Source organism: Petaurus breviceps, unplaced genomic scaffold, assembly GCF_028583685.1.
Source record: "Petaurus breviceps papuanus isolate PSGF00001 unplaced genomic scaffold, PetGlider_PUasm1.0 90763, whole genome shotgun sequence".
Lineage (NCBI taxonomy): Eukaryota > Metazoa > Chordata > Mammalia > Diprotodontia > Petauridae > Petaurus > Petaurus breviceps.
The window spans coordinates 12,294,413-12,309,543 of NW_027187340.1; the positions used below are offsets into that span (position 1 = coordinate 12,294,413).

Sequence of the window (15,131 nt, forward strand, 5' to 3'; positions counted from 1 at the left end):
GGTCAAAGAGAGCACTCTTTCTATTTTTCCACATGATCTTAATTTTTAAATCCATGTACTGCATCTCACAGGTGAATTTCAGTTTTAAGATTTCTCTCTACCTATGAGATAAAAGGCTTTACATCCTGTGCAAAGAACATTAAGTATCAAAGACTAGTAGTGGAAGTATTTGGGGGAGTACAGCACCTTCCAGTTATTCCTGGGACTACAAATTCCCACAAGTAACTAATTCAGTTAGTCAGCTCATGTGAGAGAAAAAGTCTCATATTTTCCCCTAAAGTAAGTGAAAATAAGTGAATCTCCTAAAGAAATGACACTGAGAATGAATACCTAGCCAAAAAGCAAGTTGTCTCATTAAGAACCTTGGGAGTACCATGGAAGATGGAGTTAGTCAGAACAAAGGAACCAATGAATCCCCTTTGTCAGCCTTCATTCAGAAAATCTAGCTGTAGGGATTAAATCAACTTTATTTTGTGATGAAGTCATAACAGAGATGATTTTCCTCTATAATAATCATTTATTCTTTATATATACATATATATGTGTGTATATATATATATATATATATATATATATATATATATCCAAGTATATACTTGGCTGAATTTGATCTGACCTACAGCTACTTTATGCAAATTCTTAAATAAAAAGGGAAAATTATATTTTTTGCAGGCTCTAATCATCAATTTTCCACTCAGTTTATTAGGATCTGATTTGAAGTGGGATATTTAAGGTTTTGGGCACTTTTAAAACTGATATACATGCCAGTATGTCCATATCACAGAAACTCTTGTTATCTTTGACACTTTATTTAATTAAAATTTTAGAACTAGAATTTGAGAAAAATAGAATAACTAAAGTTCTCACCTTTAATGTTATGATGACAGCTGTTGGGTAAACAAGACCAGATATGTTGGAACTCCGTCTGTACATCCTTAAAAGACAAACAGACAATTATTTAGTGAAAATCTCCATGTAGTTCCTTAAGTCTGGAGGAAAATTTCTTTTTGTTAACTTTACCTTCTATCATTCATTATGTTCTCTCTTCTTCTACCAAAGTCCTACTTCAATATCTTATCATAACCCTGGGTCCTTGAAAACTTTGCCAGCAGAGGGCAAGTTCTAAGTCATTCTACCATTTTCTATTTTAATTGATTAAAAAAAATAAGTCAAGTTCAAATAATCATAATTGCCCACTCTATCTTTTTTCCATCTGGACTTTTTCATTCAATTTAGTATTAATTTTTGGTCTTTGCGATAACAGCCAAGGGGTCTGACTATATAAGTAACCAATTCAGAAATTCTTTCACACAATTAATCAGCCTTCTTTGTGATGCTATTCAGTGCTTGTCATTTCCAAGGTCTTCTGACTAACTGTGGGCTTGAGGAAGCTGTTCATGGTATATGGGCATGAGATTTCAAAATAGTCTACAAGCCTTCATTTCTTAAATTTGAATCCTAACATACTTTTTTTTTGTTGCAATTTTTCTAGTACCTATGTTGTTACTGAAAATCACCAACTATCAAAATCATGCTGAGGTCTTAATAAACCCTCTCTGCTTCTTCATTCCCTGAAATGGATGTTGATACAAACACTGAAATGATCTTCTTAAGTCTTTTTTGAGCATGTTCAACATGAATAATGAAAATGGAGATGATTGAGTATAGCATAACATGATGTTTCTTTATGCTATTGAATGCTGTTTCTTTATTCTATCTGATAGGAGACAATTGTGCCAACTTCTTTATTTGTCTAGGGAGAACTTGTGAACTGTCTCTTCATAGAAATGGAACTTCTATATGTCTTTTCACTTAGTTTATAGTGAGAATATTGGTATTGATGAGATTCATTTCCTCTAGATGTTTATCAATGAATTGGAAATTGGATAAAAAATTCACGCTTAGAATATCAACAACTAAATTAAGTTACAGATTCTGTGTCATTATGAGTGGTAAAGGTATTCCAGAGATCTTTTTTTTCTTTAAAAAGCCAGAGAAAATCCTCTAGAACGCTGGATGGATCTTCTATAAAGCATGTATAGAAAGTTATAACTAAACCGTGGTATAAAAATGAGAAGATGTGGTGGGCTTACAGTGCCAATAAAACCTCAGATCCATCAAAGTTTGGAGCTACGTTCTCTTTTTGTCTATAGATGTGACATAATGTGGTTTTTAAATGGGCAAGTTGCGTGGAATCCTTGACGTTCTGCAAGAAGAGCAAGTTGCTTGGAATTCATGACATCTCCATCTTGATTTCAACCCACTTAATGATGGAAAGCTTTGTATATGACAGACCATGCCTTCTGATACAAAGTTCTTTATGCCATTTGGGCTCAGCATTCAAAGTTTGTTCTGCTAGATTAATATTTTTTTCTTATTTCTGAGCAACAGATATATTTGTTATAGAAGGTGAATATAATAGGAAAGAGCTTGTTAAATGTTAAATGGAGATACTGAACTACAAAGGGGAAATAAACATTTCTCTAGTTGGCACTATTTAATATTACTAGAAATTATCTCAGAAAACATACCTAAAGAGCTCAAAATTATACCTGTCTCTTAAGTAAAAAAAATAAAAATAGCATTGACATCAAAATTAATAATGCCATGTATAAATAACTGGCTTGCTCTTTCAGTACACAAATGGAAATTTCAGTACCAAAAATTTGGAAGAAGAAACCATTCAAGGGCAGTATTCAAGAGAAAGAAGTAGAAATTAGAGGATTTCTCCATTATTTATCTCAAAACAACATACTCTATTAAAGACCTAAAGTAGATATGTGACTTGTTATGTTACTTTAACATCTTTCTGAGAGTTAGCTGAAAGATATAGAAAATATGTTTCCATTATACTTTTTTTTGTTAATTATGGAAAAGTATTTGATTTGATTGAGCAAAACATCACCCTACAGGCTCTTTTCCAACAAAGTATCCCCCATCCATACATCAAAATCATTTGAGATTCCTTGAAAGACATTATAACAAAAACAACAAAAAACCCAAACAAGCAACAATCATGTTCAGTGACTCTTTGATCATTAATATCAGATGAGGTTTACCTCAGGAAAAATGTGTATTTGTCAAGGGTGCTTGCCTAAGTGAAGGATGACACAAACTATAAGCATTTCTATGAGGATTGTGAGATCCTGCTGATGCTTCTATTTCCATTGTGCTGTTGTATTCAGAAGAAAACACCACCCTACATCAATGTAAATCAACATCTGAATTGCAACTTTAATTCTTAGAGTTAGTAGGAGGTTAAGTGACTTCCCTGGGGTCACACAACTATAGTATATGTCAGAAGAGTCACTTGAACCCAGATCTTCCTAACTCTGAGGCCAGTTCTCAATCCAATATAATGGATAATTTATGAGATTTCTCATTATGATTATAAATATGGGCAAATTAGGCTAAAAATCCAATGGAAGGATTTATACAGGGAATATGATTACCTTTATAAATCTAATGTGAATTATATTCCAGCACTTTGAATGCACTAGTTAATGTAGATTCCTAAACTAAAAAAGATTTAACTCCCATACTGTACTAGTCTATTAATTTCTTGTAGCCTTTTCCTTGATACATTTTAGTAATTAGTTTGGCTACCAAAAATATCTGTAATTGGCAGCACAAAACACAGTGTGCAGAAACACATGCATATACAACATATTCTACAAAAATCTTTTTAATCTCTTTCCTCATGATGGAAAATATGTTGGAGTGTTATCCTAACTTATATCTCTGTATATATTTCTAAGTTCTGCAATGTTTTCTGAACACACAAAAAAGGATAAAAGGATAGTGTCCTTCAGGGAAAAAAAACAATGTAGCAATAATATTCTCATGGCCTTTTCTCAGTGTTATTTAGGGCTCACATCAATTTCAAATTAAACAGAAAAAGGTAGCTGGCATAACTTTGGCTAGTTTTAGGAATATTTTTGAAAGACAATTCAAATAGGAATAATCTATTCTTTTATCATTGTAACCATCCCCCAACATTGCTACCATTTCCCCTTTCAAATTTTTACTAGTTATGGCCTAGAATCATTAAAGAAAATACCACTGGCATTCTAGCATCTACCTCCCAGGGTTGTTTATACTAGTTTGGCCTAGAATCATTAGGGAAAATACCATTGGCATTCTGGCATCTACCCCCTAGGGTCTTTATGAGGACAAAATGAGACAATATTTACAAAGTATTTTGCCAACTTTAAAGTGTTATATAAAAGCTGTTTATTATTATTATTATTATTCCACTGTCAAAAGAGAGTCAGCCAGAGCCAGGAAGATTGGGGTTCAAGTCCTTTCTTTGACAATTAAAGTCTGTGTGATCCTGGGCAAGTTACTTAACCTCTCAGTGTTTGTGAGACAACTCTAAGACTATAAATTGAAGAGACTGTGCCTAATTTCATTGGAACAGGCAGTTTCCTTCCTGGGAGTTACTTTTGTCAATGAAATCACAAGTCAAAGGCAGATGAAGGCCAGTGTTACACAACAGATAGGATGAGACTGTGGTTCACTGCTAGTTCAGTCACCATAATCAATTTGAAATAGCCCAAGTAAATAGGAAGGCCATAACGTAACTATTATGTTCACTGGAGGCAAGTACAAAGGAGACACCAAAGGAAGAAGGAGAAAACTAGGATTTCATAGTGAAAATAATGGCTCCTGAATATTAGAGAGAACAATACAATTTCAGAGCATTCTTCTCATAACAACCTCTCATCCTCATCCTCATTTTGAAAACTGAAAATAGAAGTCAAATAGCCTTACCTGCATAAAGAAAATATTCAAAATCTAAGTTTTCAATACAAGCAAAAAGACTATGCCAGAATCAGAAAATGTTAATAGTGGTCATAGTTTTAATGCTAAACTCATCTGGGGAGGGAAAATCATCATGCTGCACCACTTTGCTAATTTCACTTTCCTATCTAAATTTCATCTAGGGTGGAGGGTTGTATAAGACATTACTGTTCTTTTTCAGAGAAGAGAGTCTTTATTATTTTGTCATATAAGGATCTGACAAAACTTACTCTAGATTATGTTATTCATACTTAGCCAGAATTATGTCCAGTAGTCTTCATTCCAGAAAGCCTTATTCAGTTACAAATTGTCTATGCTATTAAGGAGCAAAATGGCTGGCATTAAGACTGGGATCAGGAATGCTGTGTTTTTCACATCTCAGAATCAACTGAATGCTTTGTCTTTGTAATTCCAGGAAGTTCTCAGATCTGACCTGCTTCACTGACATTGATAAAATGTCTTCAAAAGCAGATTTCTTTTCCCCTTTCCCCCATCCTCTCCCACCTAACCTCGCCAAAGATAAATGAAAGCAACAAGCACTATGAGGTAAAAAATGAGAGATTTTCTTAAGTGGTTGAATAGACAATAGATGTTTAGTTCTTAAACAGTCATAGTCATTTGTGGTGTAGGAGTCAAAAGTCATTCAGAGGAATAAGCTATCTCATCAAATGCTACATTTTCACCAAAGATGTAATAAAAAACTTTTTATCAAGTACCATTAAGTATTGTCATCCGACTTATAATCAATGGAATTCTGCATTGCTTTGTTGAAAAGGTCATTTAAACCTTTTCTTAGTATAAAAAAGTCAAAAAACTAGCAAGATTCATTTTCATAACATATGCATACAATGTAAGTACCATGAAGCTTAACGAGGCTGGATATCTGCTTACTAAATCACAGAATTACAGAATGTTGGAGTTGGGAGGTACCTCAGAGATCATTTTACCAATCCATGTTTAAAGAAAAATCCCCTATATTTTATGACAAACAACCATTCAGCTTTTTTTTAAAGCCTTCTGGTGAGGAAAATCCCACAACTTCTATACAGACAGTACATTTACTACCACTAGGTATATTTATAATCCAGTTGAAGGTCTGCTGTTTTTACTTTCATCAATATTTCTTTGGCATTTGTTATTATTCACTTTTGGAATGATAGAGTTTACTCACCTGTCCACAAAAATTCCAGCTTGGACGGCATGTACAATGCTACGAAACTTTGGTTTCTCTTCAGGTTTCCTCTTTGTCATCCCCATTTTCCGCGTGAAGGTGGAAGCCAACCAGTCTCGGACTTCTGATGGGACTGAGTCGATGTGGATGTCAGAGAGCTCATCTTCGGTGTCCAACAGTTTCCTAGAAAAATTTAGACAGGTTAAATTGAGAAGATGTTCTAAGCATAGATTTTTGCCTTTACTTTTGTTAAAATATGCAAGTCGAATATTTTAAAAGGTGGTGAGAGTACAAAGGAGGCTATTATGCATTTGACAGACTTAGATGCTATAAAATTTAAAAAAAACTAAAATTCCATCCAAGATTTTAGAGAATTTAGGAACTTTAAGATATTTTAATAATAACTCACACTTCACTGCTTTAATCTTTAAACTTAGCACACATAGAAAAAAAAGTTCATCTTGATTAACCATACTAATAGAATAGGGCAATGAAGCATAAATAATTCTTTGGTGGTTAAAAAATAAAATAAATACATAAAACTAATTTACTTTATTTGAATTAGTGATGTATTTCTGTATTTTATGTGAATTTTAGCAGATTGATTTTCAGGATGTCATAATAATAAACACCAAAATAAAACCTTGCTATGAAAACATAAATTGGAGAAAACTGGGAAGCTGACAAGTTTCTTCATTTTGGCAACTCTTACTTTAACTCTTCAGCCCATGTACAATACAGAAATACCCCCTTCCTTTCTAACTACATTCAGTAAATGGGCTCCTCATCTGGTGCAATGAACCACTTAGAGTTTGATGATTCATTTAGATAAATACTTTAATAAAAATGTACTTGATGATTTCTAGGTAAAAAAACACTCCACAAGAAGGTAAACAAGCTGCAAAAAGGGAAAAGCAGTTCATGGCTGAAGGAAGAAGTGGAGAGGAAGGGATTCTATGAGGTTTTAGAAGCATGCTGCTCAATCCATGGAGTAATCTTCATATATGCCTTGCCCAAAGGGCCCACAGCTAGGTTTCAGGTCAATTGCCTGAGGAACAAAGTTCATTTAAATTGACTTGGTTCTGTTTCAGTGTTCTGTCTCACAACAGCCCTGAGTGTTCTTGTGTGTGCATTTGTTGATCTTAAACTACATCATGCTATGTCTAGGTGGTGTAGTGGATAGAGTGCCAGGCCTGGAGTTAGGAAGACTCATCTTCCTGAGTTCAAATCTGCCTTGGTCTGGACAAAATGGAGGTATGTGAGGATTAAAATCAAACTTCCCTGGCTCTATATCACAGTATTCTAGCCCATGACCAAATAATAATAGTAGTGACAACAACAACAATAATGTTTGTCTAATGCTTAAATGTTTCCAAAAAAAAAACTTTACAAATATTAACTCATTTTTATCCTCAAAACCACTATAGGGGGTAAATATCATTATCTCCATTTTGTAGATGAAAAAATTGAGGGAAAATGAGAGTTTAAGTGATTTGCCCAAGGGTCACATAGCTACTAAGTCTCTCAGGCAAGATTTGAACTCAAATCTTCCTGAATCTATGGAGCTCCAACGCTCTGTCTACTGTACCACGCAGCTGCCAATGCATGCCTATGCATGGTTTGAAATGTCCTGGGGAATAAATTGATATTTAGGCTAAAATGAAAGGAGACTTCCTTCTACTCTAATCTCTTCATTTTATAGCTACGCAAAGTCAAGATCACTCTCCTCTCAAAATCTATAATCCAAAATGTTCTATGGTCTGAGACCCAGAAAGACAAAGCAATGTTCCCAAGATTACATAGCTAGTAAGTGGTAGAGACAGTAGAAGAAACTGGGCTATCTTTTTACTTATACCTTTTCCTTCCTCCCCCATATCCTTGCCATGTATGTATGTGTTTGTGTTATTGGCAAGGGGTATGAAGTCATTGAATTGTTCTGCATTTGGAAGTCTTTGCAGATGATTGGGTTCATTTAATGAGAAAAGAGATCATTAAACACAGAAACTAACAATGGGTGTCCTCTCTGCTGAACTTTGTCAATGGGAATGGGGACTGTGAAGAAGTAAGGAAGAGGTGAAGCTGTTCCAGATCTATAAATAACCTACTCATGGATAATATTGAATTAATAGGATTAACCACTAACTGTAGTGACGATTTCTGTATGTTTGTTTTTAAAGAACTAAGCCAAAGAGGCAGAAGGATAAAACATGCAGAGCACTGGACTTGGTGTTAGAACAACTTGGAATCAAAATGTGACTTCTGTCACTACCTGACAATGAACAAATCATTTAATGTCTCTGAGCCTCAAGTTACTCTAAAACATCACATTTTATGTGAACTGCAGTAGAGATAGTATCTGGAGCAATGAAATGACAGGTGCTCAATGTATGAACATGAACAAAATAACATTGTAGCAAGGAAAATAAGGGATTAGAAAATAAAGGTGGGCTAGCAATCTTTAGCATCCAAGGTTTCGTGAACACTTCAGGTAAGTATGATTATATCTATTATATCCATAATCTACTATACAAATCATCACCATATATAGCATGTGAAAAGTGCTTTGCAAACCTTAATTCTCTATATAAATGTCAACTACTGTTATTATTATTTTATGTGGGATTTACTAATTTTTTTTGCTTTTTTTTTTGGAGGGCAATTGGGGTTAAGTGACTTGCCCAAAGTCACATGGCTAGTTAAGTGTCTGAGGCTGGATTTGAACTTAGTCCTCCTGACTCCATGGCCAGTGCTCTATTTACTGAGCCACCTAGCTGCCCCTTTATGTAGGATTTAAACATTTCATAGATCAAATTGTAGATTCCTTTATTCAAAATATGTCAAGTGCCTACTGCCCTACGTAGAGAGCTTAGATAATGCACAGCTAATGATGGTTGAGATAACAGTAGAGGGATAAGACAGAAACACAGTTAAGTCTCCAAAATCCTGTGAACTATAAAACCTCAATATGGTATAACAAGTTCAGTAGTTAATAGGTAAAACAAAACAAAACAACAAACCCCTAAATGCTATGGTATAGGATTTAAAGGGAAAGGAACTAGAAAAGCTTTTGGGCTTGCCGATTCTTATTTTTGAGTGAACAGTTTCCTTGTAATGCCCCAGGGTGGTCACTAGGTGACGCCACAGTGCCTGGCCTGAAGTCAGGAAGATGAGTCTTCCTGAGTTCAAGTCAGGAGTCAGACACTTATTAGCTGTATGCCTCTGGAAAAATCACTGAATTGTGTTTGCATCAGTTTCTTCATTTGTAAAATGAGCTGGAGAAGAAAATGGCAAACCACTCCAGTATCTTTGTCAAGAAAACCCCAAAGAGGGTCACAAAGAATCAGACATGAATGACACAACTGAACAATACCACAAAATGTCTCAGGTTGATAACACAACTATTTCCGGCATGCTTTAGCCTTTGACCCTTTAGGTTCCATTCTTTTCTAGCATTTAACTTTACACAGTGTGAGGCATGAGGGGGAAAAAAAGAGGGCAAATAGTATGTTTAAGAACAAAAAAAAAAAGGACAGTAGACTTCATTAAAATATCCTAGACAACTCACCAACCCACCTTTAGAATGGGGCCTGGGCACTCTACATGGGGTAGATAACAAGGATCTGGTTCCAGGGGAAGGAATGTTGGAGGTTAATCAGGTAATAAGCAAATTAGTAGATCTCTATAACTATTTTATATTTTATTAAGTTGCAATTTTTCCACTTAATGTGTAGGGGGCACTCAAAAGGCCAATATGCATACCTTCCATTTTATTATATAAATGTGAATGCATTCATCAAGCTTTTTCTTTATTTCGAAGCATTTAAAATATACTACTCAAATCATAATAATGCAGTGTCAATGAACAGTCATAATATATTACTAAAGGTATACTCACAGAGATAAAACTAGGAAAAAGTGACATAATGGTATAGAAGTATTAACAAATGAGAAATGCTAATACTTACTTTAAAAAATCTCTAGCTTTCTTTCGGCCCATAGTCTTGAATAATTGTGATTCTGGAATATCAGGTGATACGCTAACCCTATTTTTCTTTTTCTTTCTCTTAGCCATTTTCTACCAGATTTCATAGCACTTGTAAGCATGACATTAAACGACCTAAGATGAATAATTTCACTGCTTTTAAGTGTATCCTATTTTTATTATCCCTTATATAGATCTGAGAACAGAAAAAAAAAACCCAACTCCACAAGAACACAGACACAGTTCATTGTGGTGTAATGCTTGTGAGGTCATTGTGTTCTAAAGATACTTATTTATGCTTGTAGTCTGAGCTTCATCCAGGTAATAGTTGAAATGTAATTGATTACCAAAGGTTTATGTGATTTTGGTACTTTTAAAAATAATTTATTTATTTTTAGTTTTCAACATTCAATTCCATAAGGTTTTGAGTTCAAAATTTTCTCCACCTCCCTCCTCTACCCTTCCTGAAGATGGCATGCAATTTGATATAGGCTCTACATATACATTCACATTAAAAATATTTTCACATTAGTTGTGTTGTATAGAAGAATTTGGACAAATGAGAACCATGAGAAAAAAAAAAACTAAACGAAAAAAGGAAGCAAAGAGTATGCTTCTATCTGCATGCAGACTCCGTAGTTCTTTCTCTGGAAGTGGATGGCATTTTCCATCATGAGTCTTTTGGAGTTGTTTTACGTCCTTACATTGCTGAGAAGAGCTAAGTCTATCAAGGTCAGCCATCACACAATGTGGTTGTCACTGAGCACAACGTTCTTCTGGTTCTGCTCACTTCACTCAACATCAATTCATATAAGTCTTTCCAGGTTTTTCTGAAGTTGGCCTGCTCATCATTTCTTATAGCACAACATTACATTCACAAACCACAATGTGTTCAGGCATTCCACAACTGATGGATATTCCCTCAACTTCTAGCTCTTGGCCACCACTAAGAGGGCTGCTATAAATATTTTTGTACATGTGTGTCCTTTTATTATTTTTATGATCTTTTTTGGGATACAGCCCTAGAAGTGGTATTGCCGGATCAAAGGGTATGCACATTTTTATATCCTTTTGGACATAGTTCCAAACTGCTCTCCAGAGTGGTTGGCTCAGTTCACAACTCCACCAACTAGGCCTTAGTGTTCCAATTTTCACATATCTTCTCCAGCATTTATCATTTTCCTGTTTTGTCATAGTAGTTAGTCTGATAGATGTGATGTGGTACATAAGAGGTATTTTGATTTGCATTTCTCTAATCAATAGTGGTTTAGAGCATTTTTTTCATATGACTATAGATAGATGACTTTAATTTCTTTATCTGAAAACTTCCTGCTCATATCCTTTGACCATTTATCGATTGAAGAATGCCTTGGATTCTTAAGAATTTGACTCAGTTCTCTATATATTTTAGAAATGAGGCCTTTTCAGAGACACTGATTGTAAAAATTCTTTTCAAGTTTTCTGCTTCTCTCCTAATTTGGTTGCATTGTCTTTGTTTGTGTAAAATAATTTCAATTTAATGTAATCAAAATTATTCATTTTGCAATGTTCTCTCTCTCTTGTTTCATCATAAATTCTTCCATTTTCTATAAATCTGATAGGTAAACTATTCCTTGTTCTCCCAGTTTGCTAATAGTATCAGCCTTTATATCTAAATTGCTCCCATTTAGACTTTATTTTGATATATAGTATAAGATGTTGCTCTATGCCTACTTTCTGTCATACTATTTTCCAGTTTTCCCAGCAGTTTTTGTCAAAAAATGAGTCATTATCCCAGAAGCTGGGGTCTTTGGGTTTAATCAAATAGTTGATTACTATAGTCATTGACTCCTATATCTTGTATACCTAACCTATTCCGCTCATCCACCACTTTATTTCTTAGTCAGCACCAAGTAGTTTTGATGATTGGCTGCTTTATAATACAGTTTAAGATCTAATGGCTAGACCACCTTCCCTAGCATTTCTTTTCATTAATTCCCTTGATAGTCTGGACCTTTTGTTCTTTCAGCTGAATTTTGTTATTATTTTTTCTAGCTACATAAAATAATTTTTGGTAGTTTGATTGGTATGGCACTGAATAAGTAAATTAATTTAGGTAAAATTGTCATTTTTATTATATTAGCTCAGGCTTACTTACCCATGAGCAATTGATGTTTTTCCAATTATTTATATCTGCCTTTATTTGTGTGAAAAGTATTTTATAATTGTGTGCATATAGTTCCTGGGTTTGTTTTGGTAGGTAGACTCCCAAATATTTTATAATGTCTACAGTAACTTTAAATGGAATTTCGTTTTCTATCTCCTACTGTTTGGTTTTGTTAATAATATACAGAAATGCCTATGATTTATGTGGGTTTATTTTATATCTTGCAACTTTGCTAAATTTGTTTATTATTTCAAGTAGTTTTTTACCTGAATCTCTAGGATTCTCTAAGTATACCATCTGCAAAGAGTGATAGCTTAGTTTCTTCTTTGCTTATTCTAATTCTTTCAATTTCTTTTTCTTCTCTTATTGCTAAAGTTAATGTTTCTAGTACCATATTGAATAACAGTGGTGATAATGGACATCTTTGTTTCACCCCTGATCTTATTGGAAATGCTTCTACCTTATCCCCATCATGTATAATGCTTGCAGATGGTTTTAGGTAGAGTCTACTTATCATTTTAAGGAAGGCTCCATTTATTCCTATGCTTTCTAGTGTTTTTAATAGGAATGGATGTTATATTTTGTCAAAAGCTTTTTTTGCATCTGTTGAGATAATCTTTTGATTTCTATTAGTTTTATTGTTGGTATGATCAATTATACTAAGAGTTTTCCTATTATTGAACCAGTCTTGCATTCCTGGTATAAATCCTACCTGGTCATAGTATATTATTCTCATGACAAGTTTCTGTAATCTTTTTGCTGATATTTTATTTTAAAATTTTGCATCTATATTCGTTAGAGAATTTGGCCTAAAATTTTCTTTCTTTATTTTGACTCTTACCAGTTGAGGTATCAGTAACATATTTTTATCATAAAAGGAATTTGGTAGAACTCCTTTGCCTATTTTCCCCAAATACTCTATATAGTACTGGAATTAATTGTTCTTAAAATGTTTGCTAGAATTAACTTGTAAATTCATCTGGTCCTGGATATTTTTTTTCCTAGGGAGCTCATTGATGGCTTTTTCAACTTCTTTTTCTGAAATGGGATTTTTAAAAGTGTTTTGCTCCTTCTTCTGTTACTCTGGGCAATTTATATTTTTGTAAATATTCATCCATTTCATTAAGATTATCAAATTTATTGAAATACAGTTGGGCAAAATAGTTCCTAATTATTGTTTTAATTTACTTTTCACAGGTGGTGAATTCACCTTAAAATTTCTTTTTTGCTTTTTTTTGGAGGGCAATTGAGGTTAAGTAACTTGCCCAAGGTCACATGGCTAGATGTGTGTGTGTGTGTGTGTGTGTGTGTGTGTGTGTGTGTGCTAAGTGTCTGAGGCCAGATCCAAACTCAGGTCCTCCTGACTCCAAGGTCGGCACTCTACTCACTATGCCACCTAGCTGCCCCAACCCCTTACATTTTTGATACTGGTAATTTGGTTTTCTTCTTTCTTTTTTTAAAAATCAAATTAACCAAAGGTTTATCTATTTTTATTGTTTTTTTTAAATAAAACCAGCTCTTAGTTTTATTTATTAGTTAAATAGTTTTCTTAATTTCAATTTTATTTATCTCCTCATTGGTTTTCCCTGTTTCTAGTTTGGTATTCAATTGGGCATTTTTAATTTGTTCTTTTTCTAGCTTTTTTAGTTACATACCCAATTCATTGATCTCTTTGTTCTCTATTTTATTCATATAAGCATTGAGAGATATAAAACATCCCCAAGAACAGCTTTCACTGTATCCCATAAGTTTTACAGTGTTCCTTCACTATTGTCATTCTCTTAGTTGAAGTTATTTATTGTTTCTATGATTTGTTGTTTGACCCACATATTGTTTAGATTAGATTATTTAGTTTCCAATGAATTTTTAGTTTATCTTTTTATAGCCATTTATTACATGTAATTTTTATTGTATCATGGTCTGAAAAGGATACATTTAATATTTTTGCATTTCTGCATTGGATTGTGGGGGTTTTATGCCCTACTACATGATCAATTTTTGTGTAGGTGCCATGTACCATTGAGGAAAAGGTATATTCCTTTCTATCCCTATTCACTTTTCTTCAGAGGTCTACCATATTTAACTTTTCTAAAATTCTCTTCTCCTCCTTAACTTCTTTCTTGTTTATTTTGTGTTTATTTATCTAATTTAGAGAGATTTATCTAGTTTAGAGAGAGGGAGGTTGAAGTCCCCCACTAGTATAGTTTTGTATCTATTTCTTCCTGTAATTCCCTTAACTCCTCTTCCAAGAATTTGGATGCTATTCCACTTGGTTCATATATGTTTAGTAATGATATTACTTCATTATCTATGGTGCCTTTTAGTAGGATATAGTTTCCTTCCTTATCTCTTTTTATTAGATCTATTTTTGCTTTTGCTTTGTCTGAGATTAGGATTGCCACCCCTGCTTTTTTTTTTCACTTCAGCTGAAGCATAACATATTCTACTCCAGCCTTTTACCTTCACCTTGTGTGTATTCTCCTGTTTCAAATGTGTTTCTTGAAAACAAAATATTGTAGGATTATGGTTTTTAATCCATTTTGCTATCTGCTTCTGTTTTATGAGATAATTCATCACTTTCACATTAACAGTTATGATTACTATTTGTGTCTATCTCCCCATCCTATTTCTTTTCCTGTTTATGCCTTTTCTTCTCCTTTCTCCCTTATACCCTCCTCAGTAGAGTTTTGCTTTTGACCACTGCCTCCTTCAATGTTCCCTCCCTTTTATCAGCCCTCTGCTTTTTCTTTCCCCTTTTACTTACTGCTTCTTCTCTCACTTCTAACCACCTCTTGCCTTTTCTTTCTCCTTCCCCCTCCTACTGCTTGTAGAGCAAGTTAGATTTCTATACCTAAATATGTTATTCCCTCCTTGAGGCAAATCCAATGAAAGTAAAGTTCAAATAATGGTTCTCTCCTTCCCTTCTTTCCATCTACTGTAATATGCTATAGTGCCTCTTCATGTCATATAATTTACCCTTTTTTCCTTCCTCTTTTCCTCTTCTCCCATTACAATCCATTCTCACCCCT

At 34.0% G+C, this 15,131-nt stretch overlaps 1 protein-coding gene across 2 annotated transcripts in view; it reads right to left on the minus strand.

The window, feature by feature from the left end:
- The window catches only part of PDE1A (phosphodiesterase 1A), a 494,981-nt gene that overhangs the window by 111,668 nt on the left and 368,182 nt on the right, over positions 1–15,131 (minus strand). For both annotated transcript variants that reach the window (XM_069068578.1, XM_069068579.1), the window contains exons 3-4: positions 5,975–6,157; positions 868–934 (exon numbers count right to left, since the gene is read on the minus strand). In XM_069068578.1, coding sequence (XP_068924679.1) covers positions 868–934; positions 5,975–6,157 — 250 coding nt within the window. The remainder of the gene's footprint in view (positions 1–867; positions 935–5,974; positions 6,158–15,131) is intronic.